Consider the following 14,083-nt stretch of genomic DNA (forward strand, 5'->3'; position numbering starts at 1 on the left):
TACTGTCTTATTCATCACTCTGTCCCTAGCACTTAGCAATCAGACCTGCTTATGCGGACACATATATTCAACAAGAAATGAATGAAAGGAAGGACAAATTAGCTAATTAACCCCTTCCTGAGGGTAAAAGTCATTTCTGGGAAGGTTAATATCTGTAAAATGGTTCCTATCAAACAGTAGGAGTTACTGGAAACTATTGCAACTAACAGTATATGTGAATTCCATTTTTATAAAATTGCCGATCAAATAAGAGATGAGGGGTTCAATGTGCATCTGTGACCTCTTCCCCAGAGACTGCTGCTTCCTCTTGAGGACTCTCTTAAAGTATCCAGTGTGGCTTCATGGTCTAAACATCTGATCTTCTTGTTGGCAGTGTCAATAGGGTCTGAGAAAGAAAAAAGAATATGCTGTCATCTCAATGTTAAATTTTCTGTAAAATCTAGACCTCTGTTACAGCAATCCTGAAACACTAATTCATAGCTATTATCTCATTGCATCACTTCCACAACCTTGTCAGATTGTCAGGGCAGTTTTTCTCGCATGAAAGCTGGGGGCTTGAGACGTGCTTGGGGACTTAGGGTGACTGGAGTCGGGCCCAGAACCCACGCCCAGAACTTACTGAGCTGTTCTCCTTTCTAACTGTGGTTACAGATTTAATGCTTCATCCACTAACACCAAACACACGCTCTAACACATCTAGTGGCCTCACGGCAGCTTTGTATCGAAAGCTCTTACAGGCAGATGTGATAAATTTCATGTAAACCAATGGACGATCACAGAGAACCTGACTTTTATCTCACTCTCGAGACCACTGGCTTCCAAGGCACTGGTGCCAGGCAGGGAATAAATGTGGGCACGGGATGAAAAACCTGGACTTTTGAGACAGACAATCTTTAATCTAAACCTCTGGCTCTGCCCTTTCTAGCCTCATGACCTTGGACTGCTACGTAAGTGAACTGAGCCTGTAAGATAAGGATACCTCTGGTACTCTTCCCTGGAAACTCCCATGGACAGAGAAGCCTGGTAGGCTGCAGTCCATGGAGTCGCGAAGAGTTGGACACGACTGAGCGACTTCACTTTCACTTTTCACTTTCATGCATTGGAGAAGGAAATGGCACCCCACTCCAGTGTTCTTGCCTGGAGAATCCCAAGGACGGAGGAGCCTGGTAGGCTGCTGTCTACGGGGTCGCACAAAGTCAGACATGACTGAAGCGACTTAGCAGCAGCAGGATTTCCCTGGGGCACGGATTTGATCTCTGATTAGGGGAACTAAGATCCCACATGCTCCCCAGTGTGGCCAAAAAAAAAAAAAGATAAGGACACCCTCACACAGGGATGGTGGGAGACTGCAGGGAGATGAGGCTCATAGAGGGGCTAGCTTGGTGCCTGATATGTGGCAAAAGCTTTGTAATTGGCAGGTTGATGTTGTTGATATTATAGTTGCTGTTGCTACTATTGCAGGGGCTTCCCAGGTGGTGTTAGTGGTAAAGATCCTGCCTGCCAGTGTAGGAGATGTAAGAGACACGGGTTCGATTCCCTAGGTGGGGAAGATCCCCCAGAAGAGGAAATGGTAACCCTTAGTATTCTTGCCTGAAAAATCCCATGGACAGAGGAGCCTGGTGGGCTACAGTCCATGGGATCTCAAAGAGTGGAACACGACTGAAGTGACCTAGCACACACGCGTGCACTACCAGCACACACATGCACACACGACTGTTGCAGACATTTCGTGTGTTATGGTGACCTGTCTGGTTTTGCTCTTTTCCTAGCCCAACAGAAAAGAGAGAAGACCAGGAATGTAAGGCACTAATCCACTGACCATCAACCCTCAGCTGCCTTTTAGCTACCGGTCCAGCCTCCTTCCTTCCCTCCGTCTCCTCCCTGGCTCTCCAGCAAGGAGGCCAATTTGTATACCGCCCCGTCATCTGCTTTCCACCTGTGGTGTTTGCAGCTGGCCTCCATGCAGAAGGCTTTCTTCTGAAAGGGCTTGAACTGAACATTTTAAGGGCTGAGCATTGAAATTGCATATAACAAGGTTCTGAAGCAAAGCTGTAAAGTAAGTTTTCACAGAGGCATTTCGGGATGAGAGCTTCAAAGCCACTGGTAGATGGCCCAGCATGGTATCCCTTTGAAGTGTCGGCAGGTTGGCTTTCAAAGCCACCAGCCCAAGGTCCTCATCTTTCCAGATGGAAAGGGTTTGAATAACTTTCTCGAGGGAATGTGTCTACTTAGTTCAGCTCCCCTTTGCCCCTGGAACAGATGGTTCTCAATCACATGGGCATTATAAGGGCCTAGGTTCCTAAATTTTGCTCTTTCAGTGTGAGCAAATGTGTTATTTTCCTTTGTGAAGAAGATAGCAGCCATACGAATCTAGGCTCCTTTTATGTATAATACATGTATATTTACTATATATGTGTATATACATAGTAAATACAATTATGGCATTTAAATTTGAGTTAGTTTAAAAGGAGCAAAACCAAATTGAAACAGAAGGGATGATTGAAATTCAGATTTCTTTATCACAAGTAAGATTTCTTAAAATATCCCATCAGTTTAATAAATTATGAACAAAATATTAAGAGGCCAGTGTTGCCATTTTAAAAAAAACTCTTGTTTCCACTTAAGACGGATTTGAACCGACTCATCTGCTATGGAAAATGATGCCAGGGTACACCCACACTGCCTGCCCTCTTCCAGTTCCGTGAGTTTAGCTAAGAGCTTAGGCTTAGAGTGTTACATTTCGTGACCTGCATACACATGATTGTCTAATACAGTTGACCTTTAAACAACATGGGTTTGAACTGCATGGGTCCACTTGTACACAGGGTTTTTTTTTTTTTTTAATAAATACAGTTCTTATATTTTTGTTTTATAGATCTGTAAGTATAGGGAAGAGATTATGCTCCATTGTAGATCACAATATGTGGAATTAAAAGAACTAGGATTTGAGTCCTTATCTATCCAGACAGACTGCTTCAGCTTCCTGCTCTTGGGCAAGCCATTGATCAATTCCTTTGCTTTTGAGGCAGAGAGAGCAGTGCATGGGTTTTCAACCCCTTGGGGGGTCAGCACCCCAACCTCTTGTGTTGTTCAAGGGTCCCCTGTATTTCTTTAATCACTAAATGGCATCAGTGTTCACTGTTAGACCTTTCATCACAGCGTCTACTGGTCTCTGTGTTTTTTTTTTTTTAATACTTATTTATTTTTGGCTGCACTGGGTCTTCATTGCTACGCAAGGGCTTTTTCTAGTTGCAGCAAGTGGGGGCTGCTCTCTAGTTGCGGTTAGAGGGCTTCTCACTGTGGTGGCCTCTCTTATTGCAGAGCACAGACTCTAGAGCGTGGGCACCCGGGCTCAGTTGCCCTAGTCATGTGGGATCTTCCCTGACCAGGGATCGAACCTGTGTCCTTTGCATTGCAAAGCGGATTCTTGACCACCGGACCACCGGGGAAGCCCCCATGTTCTTTATTTTGACTTGACTTTTCTTTGTTTGGATCTTGTCCTCTGGAGGTTCTTCCTGAGCAGGACTTGTAGTGGTATATTTCAGTTCAGTTCAGTTCAGTCGTGTCTGACTCTTTGCAGCTCCGTGGACTGCAGCATGCCAGGTTTCCCTGTCCATCACCAACTCCACGTGCCCACAGTCTCTTCCTGTTAAGATTGATGATGCTGTTCCTCTCGAATCTGGACCACTGTCTATTGGATACAGGAAGTCAGGCTGTTCCATCATCTGATGGTGTCAAGTGCTACTGCTCACCTATTTCGGAATCACTGTTTCAGAGAGAAGATGTTCCAGGGCTAGAGATCAGGGACTTTTCAGACAACTGACTGTTGAGTGTCCTCCACACCACTGTTCTGACCACTCCTATAGGGAATTTAGTTTCAGGAGGAAGGAGCAGGATTTAAACGTAAATGTAAATACCTTTTTTTTTTCTATTTATAAAATTGAGAACAATGCCTACAATGAAAAATTAAGTAAAACTGGGCTTCCCTGGTGGTACAGTGAATTAGAATCCACCTGCCACTGCAGAGGACATGGGTTTGATCCCTAATCCAAGAAGATTCCTCATGCTGTGGGGCAACTAGCCCGAGAGCCCCAACTACTGAGTCCGCACATCTAGAGCCCATGCTCTGCAACAAGCAAGGCCGCCTCAATGAGAAGCCTGAGCATGGCAATGAAGACCCAGCGCAGCCAAAAATATATAAATAAAAATTAATTGCCATTTAAGGTAAAACATTTAAGTAAAACAAAGCTCCCATAATGCCACCCCCAATGAAGAATGTTGTTAATAGTCTGATGTTTATTTTTCCAGGCATTTTGTATGCCTATGTGTATGTGGCTCAGATGGTAAAGAATCCACCTGCAATGCAGGAGACGAGGGTTCAATTCCTGGGTCAGGAAGATCCCCTGGAGAAGGGAAAGGCTACCCACTCCAGTATTTTCTTGCCTGGAGAATCCCATGGACAGAGAAGCCCTGGCAGGCTACAGTCCATGGGGTCGCAAAGAATTGGACACGACTGAACGACTAACACTTTCACTTTCATACATATAAATATGGTAATTATTTTTAAAATCAGGTGTATAGGTACATTTATCAACGTGCTTCTTCTACTTAAACCTGTTTTTTTTCTGAATAAGCACACAAGATCTGCCTTATTCTCTGTAAGCGCTGCCTGGAGCTCCGTGGACGCCTGCTCTGGTAGTAATGTAACCGATCTCTGACAGATGAATACGCAGACCATTCTCTATTGTAAATGACGCCTCAACAGTCTTTGCTGCTGAAGGCTGAAGGATAAATTTCTAGACGGACAGCAGTGGAGGGTATGCACGTGGTTCATTTCTAGTCAGCATTTCTGTGTCTTGGCCTCCAAAATACATCTCAAAAATGCATCTCCCATTCCCACTTCTGCCACCACCTTCCTCTTTACCTGCAACTGTCTGCCCTGCCTCCATCCTGACCCACCTCTCAGAATCCACTTGGCATCCAAGAGCCGTAGTGATTTTTTTTCAATTAAAAAAAATATTTATCTAAATATTTATCTATCTAATTTAAAAATATATTTATATATTTATCTTTGTGCCGGGTCTTAGTTATGGCACATGGGATCTTCAGTCTTCATCGTGGCATGAATGAACTTTAGTTGGCATTGCAGGCATGCAGAATCTAGTTCCCTAACTGGAGATTGAACCCAGGCCCCCTGCACTGGGAGCACCAGGGAAAAAGTTTCTTTTTCTTTATGGTTGATTGTCTGAGCCTTTGCCATCTTGCTTCTCTGGTGGCTCAGATGGTTATGAATCTGCCTGCAATGCAAGAAACCCAGGTTCGATCCCTGGGTCAGGAAGATCCCCTGGAGAAGGGATTGGCAACCCACTCCAGTATTCTTGCCTGGGAAATCCCATGGACAGAGGAGCCTGGCGGGCTACAGTCCATGGGGTTGCAAAGAGTAGGACACGACTGAGCTACTAACACTTTCACTTTCCCTTTGCTTACTCCCCACCATTACCTCAGCCCTTAGTGTAGCACGCCTGTGTGTGGAAATAAAAAGATGATAACAGTGACCGCATCTTCTTCACCCTTGGTTGGGCCATGAAAGTGTCTGTTTTACAGTTGGATAATCTAGAAGGGGGGCTCCCCTGGTGGCTCAGACGGTAAAGTGTCTGTCTGCAATGCAGGAGACCCGGGTTCGATCCCTGGGTTGGGAAGATCCCCAGGAGAAAGAAATGGCAGCCCACTCCAGTATTCTTGCCTGGAAAATCCCATGGACGGCGGAGCCTGGTAGGCTACTGTCCATAGGGTCGCAAAGAGTCGGACATGACTGCGCAACTTCACTTCTAATCTAGAAGGAGCAGGGATCAGGGCTTGAGGGTACATGTCATGACTCTGCCATCTAATCATTGTGACAAGTTGGACCTGCTTGAAGTTTATAGACCCCAAGTTGGGGGGACTCCAGAAATTCAGTCACTTAAACTATGAGGTTGCCACCCAGTGAAGGTAACGAAGAGGCTGGAGGGAACCTGCTCAGTTGGCCGTGGGTTCTAGAATCCTAAGGGTTAGTTGCTCGGTCGTGTCCGACTCTGTACCAGGCTCCTCTGTCCATGGGATTCTCGAGGCAAGAATACTGGAGTGGGTTGCCATTTCCTTCTCCAGGGGATCTTCCCAATCCAGGAATTGAACCCCAGTCTCCTGCACTGCAAGTGGATTCTTTACTGGTGGAGCCATCAGGGAAGCTCAGTCCTAACGTCCCATCCAAATATCTCTTGGAACTGAGGGTGGATGATGGATGGCTCTCCTCGGCCTTAGACATTAGTAGGCAGGATTCTGGGCCCTGGGACTGATCAAGATTTCCTGGAAGGCGCCGCAGTCTCCCAGCTAGGAATCTCCCAGTTTGCTGGCACCCATTTAATCATTTTGACTCACATAACTGGATGATCATACTAGGGAGGCCGAAAGAGGGGTTGCCCACTGTTTGTTTGTTTTTAATACTTATTTGTTTGTTTGGCTGTGTTGGGTCTTAGTTGCGTTACGTGGGTCTTAGTTGTGGTACGTGGGATCTTTGATCTTCACTGTGGCATGTGGGATTTTTAGTTGTATCATGCAGACTCTTGGTTCCAACATGTGGGATCTGGTTCCTGACCAGGGATGGAACCCAGGCCCCCTGCATTTGCAAGCAGGAAGTCTTTGCCACTGGACCACCAGGGGAGTCCCAAGGAGTTTGCCCTCTGTTTTCTCACTCATCCTTGCCTTCACCTCGGCAGAACATAAAACTGAAGATGACCCCATCTGAGACTGGGGGGAGAGTGGGCTAAGAACAGGAGCCAATTGCTCATCCCGTTGTAACAGGATTTCATGTTATCATTAGGGTACCTTTCACCCCACCCGCCTATCTTGCAGAGTTATTGTGAGGATCAAATGAAAGAAGGAGTTGAAACTGTTTTGTAAAGTGCAGAGCATTATTCCACTGGAAAGGATTGCTGCTTTACAGTCAGTGCCTCTGCTGTTAAACAGCAGGCCACCCAGCAACTCATGTTTCCCTGTGGAGGAGCAGTAACTCTGTCCTCCAACTGCCCACCACAATCAGACTTTGAAGACACGAGCCGCGACCTCAGTCTGGCATCCACGCAGGTTGCATGGATCATGTCAGTACACTCAATTAGAAGACCTTGTTATTATCTTTTTAAATGCCTTTGGTAAATACGTGTTCCCTTTCATATACGCTTTTCCAGTCACACCACCACTGACATTTGACCAGATTATTCTTTGTTGTGGGAACTGTCCTGTACATTCTAGAATGTTTAGCGGCATCCCTGTTCAGCAGCTTTACCTACCAGTTGCCTCTAGCACTCCCTTCCCCTAGGTACAACCAAAAACATCTCCAGTCATTGCCAAATATCCCCTGGGGGGCAGAATCATCCACAGTTCACATCACTACTTTAATAAAACAGTTCAGCAAGGCTGGGATTTTTTAGCTCATTTTTTAGGGATATCAAAATGCAGATCAGGGAAGTTAAGTTACTTGCCATGAGTCACATCACTCATGTCACCTCCGAGGCAGGTGGGTGCTCTCCACCCCTACCCAGTCACTGACATAAATTAGTCATTCAGCAAATATTTGTCAAGCATCTACTATGTACCAGGCAGTGTTCTATTTGTTCAATAAACAACACTGATACTTGACATTGGGCAGGGTGGGAGGAAGAGAGGTGTAATAGGCAGATAGCTGTATTAGTGTCCTGGGAAATTCCCTGGTGGTCCAATGGTTAGGACTTGGTGCTTTTCATTGCCCCGGGGGGTTGGGTTTGATCCCTGATTGGGAAACTATAAAAAAGTGAAAGTGTTAGTCACTCAGTCGCTTTCTAACTCTTTACAACTCTTTGCAACCCGACCCCTTGGACTGAAGCCCACTAGGCTCCTCTGTCCCCAAAATTCTCCAGGCAAAAATACTAAAGTGGATAACCATTCCTTTCTCCAGGGATCTTCCTGACCCAGGGATGGAACCCGGGTCTCCTGCATCACAGGTGGATTCTTTACCGTCTGGCCACCAGGCCACCGTCTGGCCAAGTGATTGGGAAACTAAGGTCCCTCAAGCCTCATGGCACGGCCCCCCGCCCCGCCAAAAAGTTTCCTATTGTTGTTGTTAACAACTTACCACAAACTTAGTGGTTTACTTTAAGTTATAGAGCTCAGAAGTCCAAATTCAGCTTCACTGGTCTAAAGTCAAGACATCCTCAGACCTATGTTCTTTCTAGAAGCTCTAGGGGAGAATCCATTCCCTTGCCTTTTCCAGCTTCTAGAGGCCACCTAACATTCCTTGGCTTGTGCCCTTTCTTCCTTCTGGCCCAGGAGTGTAGCATCTTCTCTCCTTCCTAACCTCTGCTTCCATCTTTATATCTTCTTCTGATGCTGATCTTCCTGCCACCTCTTAGTAGGACCCTTGGGATTACATAGACCCTCCCTAGATATCCAGATAATCTTCCCCATCTCAAGATCATTAACTTAATCACATCTGTGAAGTTTGTTTACCACATAAGGTGACATTCACCATCCAGGGGATGAGAACATGGACATCTTTGGGGCCCACAACAGTCTGCCCTCTGGCCCTGAAAGATTCATGTCCACATGCAAAATACATCCATCCATCTGAAGGGTCCCCAAAGTCTCAACCCATTATAGTGCCAGCTTAAGTCCAAAATATCGTCCAAGTATCATCTTCTCAAAACTTTCAAATCTCATCATTTACATCTAAATTGTGTAGGAGTGAGACTATGAATGTTACTTTTCTTAGAACAAAATTTCTCTCCCTCTGTGAACTTGTAAAATAGAAAATGAATTATCTGCTCCAAAATACAGTGGTGGTTCAGGCACAGTCTTACAATTACAGATGTTCTCATGACAATAGACAGAAAACTAAAGGAAAACAAACAAACAAAAGAGTCACCAAACCCAAGCAGTTTTGAAATCCAACTGGGCAAGCTCCATTAGGTTTCAAGGCATGGGAATAATTCTCTGTGGCCCAGGTTTCCACCCTCTGGGCCCATGGCTCCACCCTGAGAGTCATTCTTCCTCTTCCATGAAGGGTAGCATGTGTTTGCAGCTACCCAGCTTTATCAACCTGTTTCCTGCCTGTAGAATTTTGGGAGTCTGACAGCCTTCTTTTATTTTCTCCTTTCTCCCTCTCAGTCAGTCCAGGCTGGCAGTGTTTCTGCTGGTATGACATTCTCAAAAACCACGTGAACTTCCTATGTGTGTCTCTAGGATTCACTCCTAGAGAGTGAACAGGAGACTCCACCACAAATCTTTCCTGGATAATCCTATCTCTATTCCTGGCTTCCACTGAGCTGTCTAAGGGGATTCATGAGTCACATGTCTCATCTCTTCAAGGAACCCTCAGTTTTATTGAATACTCTAAACTGTGGATCCTTCTGAGGTTTTAGCCAAAGGTTGTCCAGCCACACCCTTCATTTTTCCTCCAGAGCATGCTTTTCTAACAGTGCTGTGCTCAGTCACTCAGTCACGTCCAACTGTTTGCAACCCCATTGACTGTAGCCCACCAGGCTCCTCTGCCCATGGAGATTTTCCAGGCAAAAATACTGGAGTGGGTTGCCATGCCCTTCTCCAGGGGATCTTTCCAACCCAGGGATTGAACCCGGGTCTCCCGCAGTGCAGGTAGATTCTTTACCATCTGAGCCACAGCCACTTATACCCAGGCTTTTCTAACCGTGAATTTCCTAATTAGCATCTTTTGTGATCTGGATAGGCTGAGAGCTTCCCAAATCATCAAATCCCAGTTCCTTTTTACTTAACAATTCTTTTCTCAGTCTGTCCCTGTCCTCTAGCATTTTACTGTAAGCAGCAAGAAGAGACCAGACTGTATCTTTAACTCTTTGCTTGGAACTCTCTTTGGCTAAATATTCAAGTGTATCATTTAAAATTCCACATAACTATGGGACACAGTTTGGCTAAGATTCTGCTGCCACATAACAAGATTTTCTGCCCTTTAGTTCCCAATAACATGTTGCTTATTTCCTGAACCCTTCCCAGCAACATCTTTGATGTCCATAATTCTATCATCAGGCTTTTTACGATGATTTCTCTAAGATGATCAAAGTTTTCTATATGGTCTCCCTTCATGAGCCCTCACAAATTCGCTGGGCCCAGGGATCAGGACTTCAACGTCTTTGGGGAGTCATTAGCCAGCCTGTGCTGTGCTGTGCGTAGTCACTCAGTCTTGCCCAACTTTTTGCCTCTGCATGGACTGTAGCCCACCAGGCTCCTCTGTCCATGGGATTCTCCAGGCATGAATGCTGGAGGGGGTAGCCTATTCCTTCTCCAGGGGATCTTCCTGACCCAGGAATCAAACTGGGGTCTCCTGCATTGCAGGTGGATTCTTTACCAGCTGAGCTACCAGGGAAGCCCCATCATTCAGCCTACCACATAGGTCTTAAATTTATGGTCAACTGTAAACTTGACTGTTTCTCAGGGTCTCACATCTATGTTAATTATGACAAAGGCTACAGAGAGAGCACAGCTAGACTGACAAAACACACTGGTTTCCACAGACGGTCCAGGGTATACTTTTGTGCCAGTGTAAAGGCAGGAGTACCCTTATTCTGTTTCCAAATTATCCTGGCTTCAGCGATCAATTTTCTGATCACCATAAGTATAGATCTTAATGCTTGGTCTCAAGATTGTAAATCCACAGTCTCATGGAGATGAAACACACACACACACAAAATCAAGCCACTATAGTTGAGAACCAAATGTTACAATGTTTATAGGTGCGTCTAAACATCCTTCAGTGTACAGGGCAGCCCCCCACAACCATCTGCCAGACATTTTACCACCTGGAATATCAGGATCATTTGGAGACCTTTGGGATTTCATAGTCAAGGTGTGGTCCCTGGACCAGCAGCATCAGCATCACCTTGTTAGAAATGCAAGTTCTCAGGCCCCATCCGGGCCCACTGAATCAGAAACTCAGGGGATGGGACTCCACAATCTGTTTTAACAAGCCCCCACGTCAAAATTGTTACACACACAGTTTAGTGGCATCCTCAGCGTGTGAAACCACAATTAGTACTATAAATGTTGCTCAGTCCAGAAGGGAGTTGCTCGTTGCCCCTTTATTTTCTCATCTTCAAAGTGAGGATGACACATGGGTTGAGACGGTTTTAGTAAATGTTAGTTTGATGGAAATAGTTCTTTGATTCCTGTGATCTATTTTCAAAGGCATTTTTCCTCAAAGGAACATATTTCATTTTTTCCTTCTCTTCTTGACTTTGGCAGGAGCTAAGAAAAAGCCTGGAACTTAGTGTCAATCTACAAAGGAAAGAAAAGGATGGTTCCAGTGATGAGTATGACTCTATCGAAGAAGATGTACTCCCTGAGCCGGAGCCCGAGGAGCAGGTGCTGGTGGGCTGTCCCAGAGATGACTCCCCTCTTTCCCGAAGGGACTCAGTGCAGAAAGATGCTCCCGAGGACCAGGAGACAGAAGAACGCCCTCCCCAGGGCCCAGACACCCTCATAGTGCTGGAGTTTAACCCAACTTCCAAAAGTAAGCCCTGTCTTATGCGGCATTTCTTTGCCTTTGATGTCTCTAATAGTAGGGCTTAAATTTCCAGCGGCACTTTGATTTTCAGCTTTGCGTAGACTGTCTCACAGGCCAGGGTGTATATCAGTTCAAGTCTCTGCTGATTGCCAAAGGTGAAGGCTCCCAAAAGCTTATAAATGACCCTGAAATTCCAGATGGTAAAGTCTGGCAGATAGTTGTAGGGGGCTGTCCTGTGCACTGTAGGATGTTTATCAGCATCTACACACCAACTGGCTGATGAAACTGACTTAAGCGAAAGGGACTGTTTATTGACCTGGATAACTGAGGAGTCCAGGACTGTGTTGTTGCTGTTATTCAGTTGCTAAACCGTGTCTGACTCTTTGCCACCCCGTGAATTGTAGCATGCCAGGCACCTCTATCCTCCGCTCTCTCCCGAAGTTTGCTCAAATTCATGTCCATTGAGTTGGTGATGTGATCTAACCGTCTCATCCTCTGTTACTCCCTTCTCCTCCTACTCTTAGTCTTTCCCAGCATCAGGGTCTTTTCCAATGAGTCGGTTCTTTGCATCAGGTGGTCAAAGTATTGGTGCTTCAACTTTGGCATCAGTCCTTCCAATGAGTATTGTGGGTTTATTTCCAGGACTATAGCAGGACTCATATCTCTTCTCCTCCTCCCTCCTACCCTCTCCTTCTTCCTCTTATCTCTGCCTTCTTTCATCTTGGTACCATCCTTACATGGATTCTCCACATATAGACACAGAATTGAGACACTGGCTTTGCAACTTGATCAGAAAGTGGATTTTTCTTCCTAAAAGTTCTAGAAAATCCCCAGGCTTGGCTCCTGAACCCATACGGGGTGGCATCTCTGAACTAGTCACTGTGGCTCTGATTGGCCAGGTCCAGCCAACAGAACTAGGGGTATGATTATCACCACCCAGACCACATGGAGAGAGATAGGAGTTTCCAAAGAAAAAAAATCAAAGAGCATCTGAAGGAGAAGGAAAACAGATGGGCACCCATGGCAGTAGTCCACTAGAGAAGGCTTTTCAGGAAGGACCCTAGAAGGGACATCCCTGGCAGCCCAGCGATTGAGACTTCACCTTCCAGTGCCGGGGTTGTGAGTTTGATCCTTGGTTGGGGAGCTAAGATGCAACATGCCTTGCAGCAAAAAAACAAACAAACATAAAACAGAAACAATATTGTAACAAATTCAACAAAGACTTTAAAAATGGTCCACATGAAAAAAAAAATCTTAAAAAAAAAAAAACCACCCTAGAAAGTAAAGTCAGCAAAACAATTGGTGGGTTTGGCAAGGAGGGGCCCATCTACAATAGTCCTCGTCTCTGATCCCCAGCTGGCATGGCCTCTGCTTCCTCCTCCCTCTCCATTCTGAGCTCATTTTTCCCAAAACTGGGTGAACCAAAGAAAAGAAATAAGGGAGTATTTGAAGTCAGGCAGTGAGCGTACTGGTCTGCTCAGGATGCTATAACAAAGTACACAGACCAGAGGTGGCTTCAACAGTCACAGTTATGTATTTTTTCATAGTTATGGAGGCTTGGAGTCCAAGATTAGGGTGTCGGCAAACTTGGTGTCTTCTGTGGCTTCTATCCTTGGATTGCAGATGGCCACTTTCTCCCTGTGTCCTTACCTGGACTTCCCTCTGTGTGTTCCTATGTCTTTTTTTTTTTTCTATGACCTTATCTTATTTATTTATTTTTATTTGGCTGCACTGGGTCTTCATTGGAGCATGCAATATCTTTAGTTGCACCATGCAAACTCTTAGTTGCCACATGTAGACTCTAGTTCCCTGACCAGGGATCGAACCTGGGCCCCCTGCATTGGAAGCACTGAATCCTAACCACTGGATCACCAGGGAAGTCTCCTGTTCTTGGGTCCTATCTCCTTTTCTTATAAGGACACCAGTCATGTTGGATTAGCACCTACTCTAAAGGCCTCATTTTATTAATACCTTAACTAGCTCTCTAGAGATGCTATCTCCAAACACAGTCACATTCTGAGTTGCTGGGATTAGGACTTGACCATATGAGTCTTGAGGGGTACATAAGAACAAGCAGATCTGGAAAATCTATACCCCAAGGTTGAGGTCTGCAGACAGGAGAACATTTGTCCCTTGGACACCCTCTCTCCTCCTTGCTGGGCTGTTCCCTCCACAGAGATCACTACCTTTCCTTTCCTCTCCACTCTGACCCATGAAACCCAGCTCCTTGCTTTTCCCAGAGGCTGCTTCCTCCAGGAAGCCTTCTTAACACTCCCAGCCCAGCCAGCTAGGTTGCTGCCTCCTCTGCTCCTGTAGCATCATCTGGCCCTGGTCTCCCTGCCCCCAGTTGCCTTTCTTCCCCTCTGGCCTGTGAGCTCCACCACCAGGGCACAGTCCAACTCTTCCCCTCCATTGCATCTCCAGCATGCAGCCCTCACCTGGCACATTCAAGTCATTCAGGGATCTTTGTCAAGTAAAGCAAAGACTTATGCCCCCTCCGCCCACCCCTGCCCCAACCCCACCTGCTGGGTGGCTCAGACA

At 45.8% G+C, this 14,083-nt stretch overlaps 1 protein-coding gene and 1 non-coding gene across 3 annotated transcripts in view; one reads left to right on the forward strand and one right to left on the reverse strand.

Moving 5' to 3' along the window:
* LOC120876459 (katanin interacting protein) overlaps positions 1 to 14,083 on the forward strand; it is a 235,688-nt gene that overhangs the window by 100,892 nt on the left and 120,713 nt on the right. For both annotated transcript variants that reach the window (XM_040258385.1, XM_040258393.1), the window contains one exon: positions 11,281 to 11,548. In XM_040258385.1, the coding sequence (XP_040114319.1) occupies positions 11,281 to 11,548 (268 nt within the window). The remainder of the gene's footprint in view (positions 1 to 11,280; positions 11,549 to 14,083) is intronic.
* On the reverse strand, positions 13,348 to 13,420 carry TRNAG-UCC. The gene has a single exon. It is a non-coding gene; the product is annotated as a tRNA-Gly (tRNA).

The sequence above is a fragment of the Oryx dammah genome, unplaced genomic scaffold (assembly GCF_014754425.2).
Source record: "Oryx dammah isolate SB20612 unplaced genomic scaffold, SCBI_Odam_1.1 HiC_scaffold_2, whole genome shotgun sequence".
NCBI lineage: Eukaryota > Metazoa > Chordata > Mammalia > Artiodactyla > Bovidae > Oryx > Oryx dammah.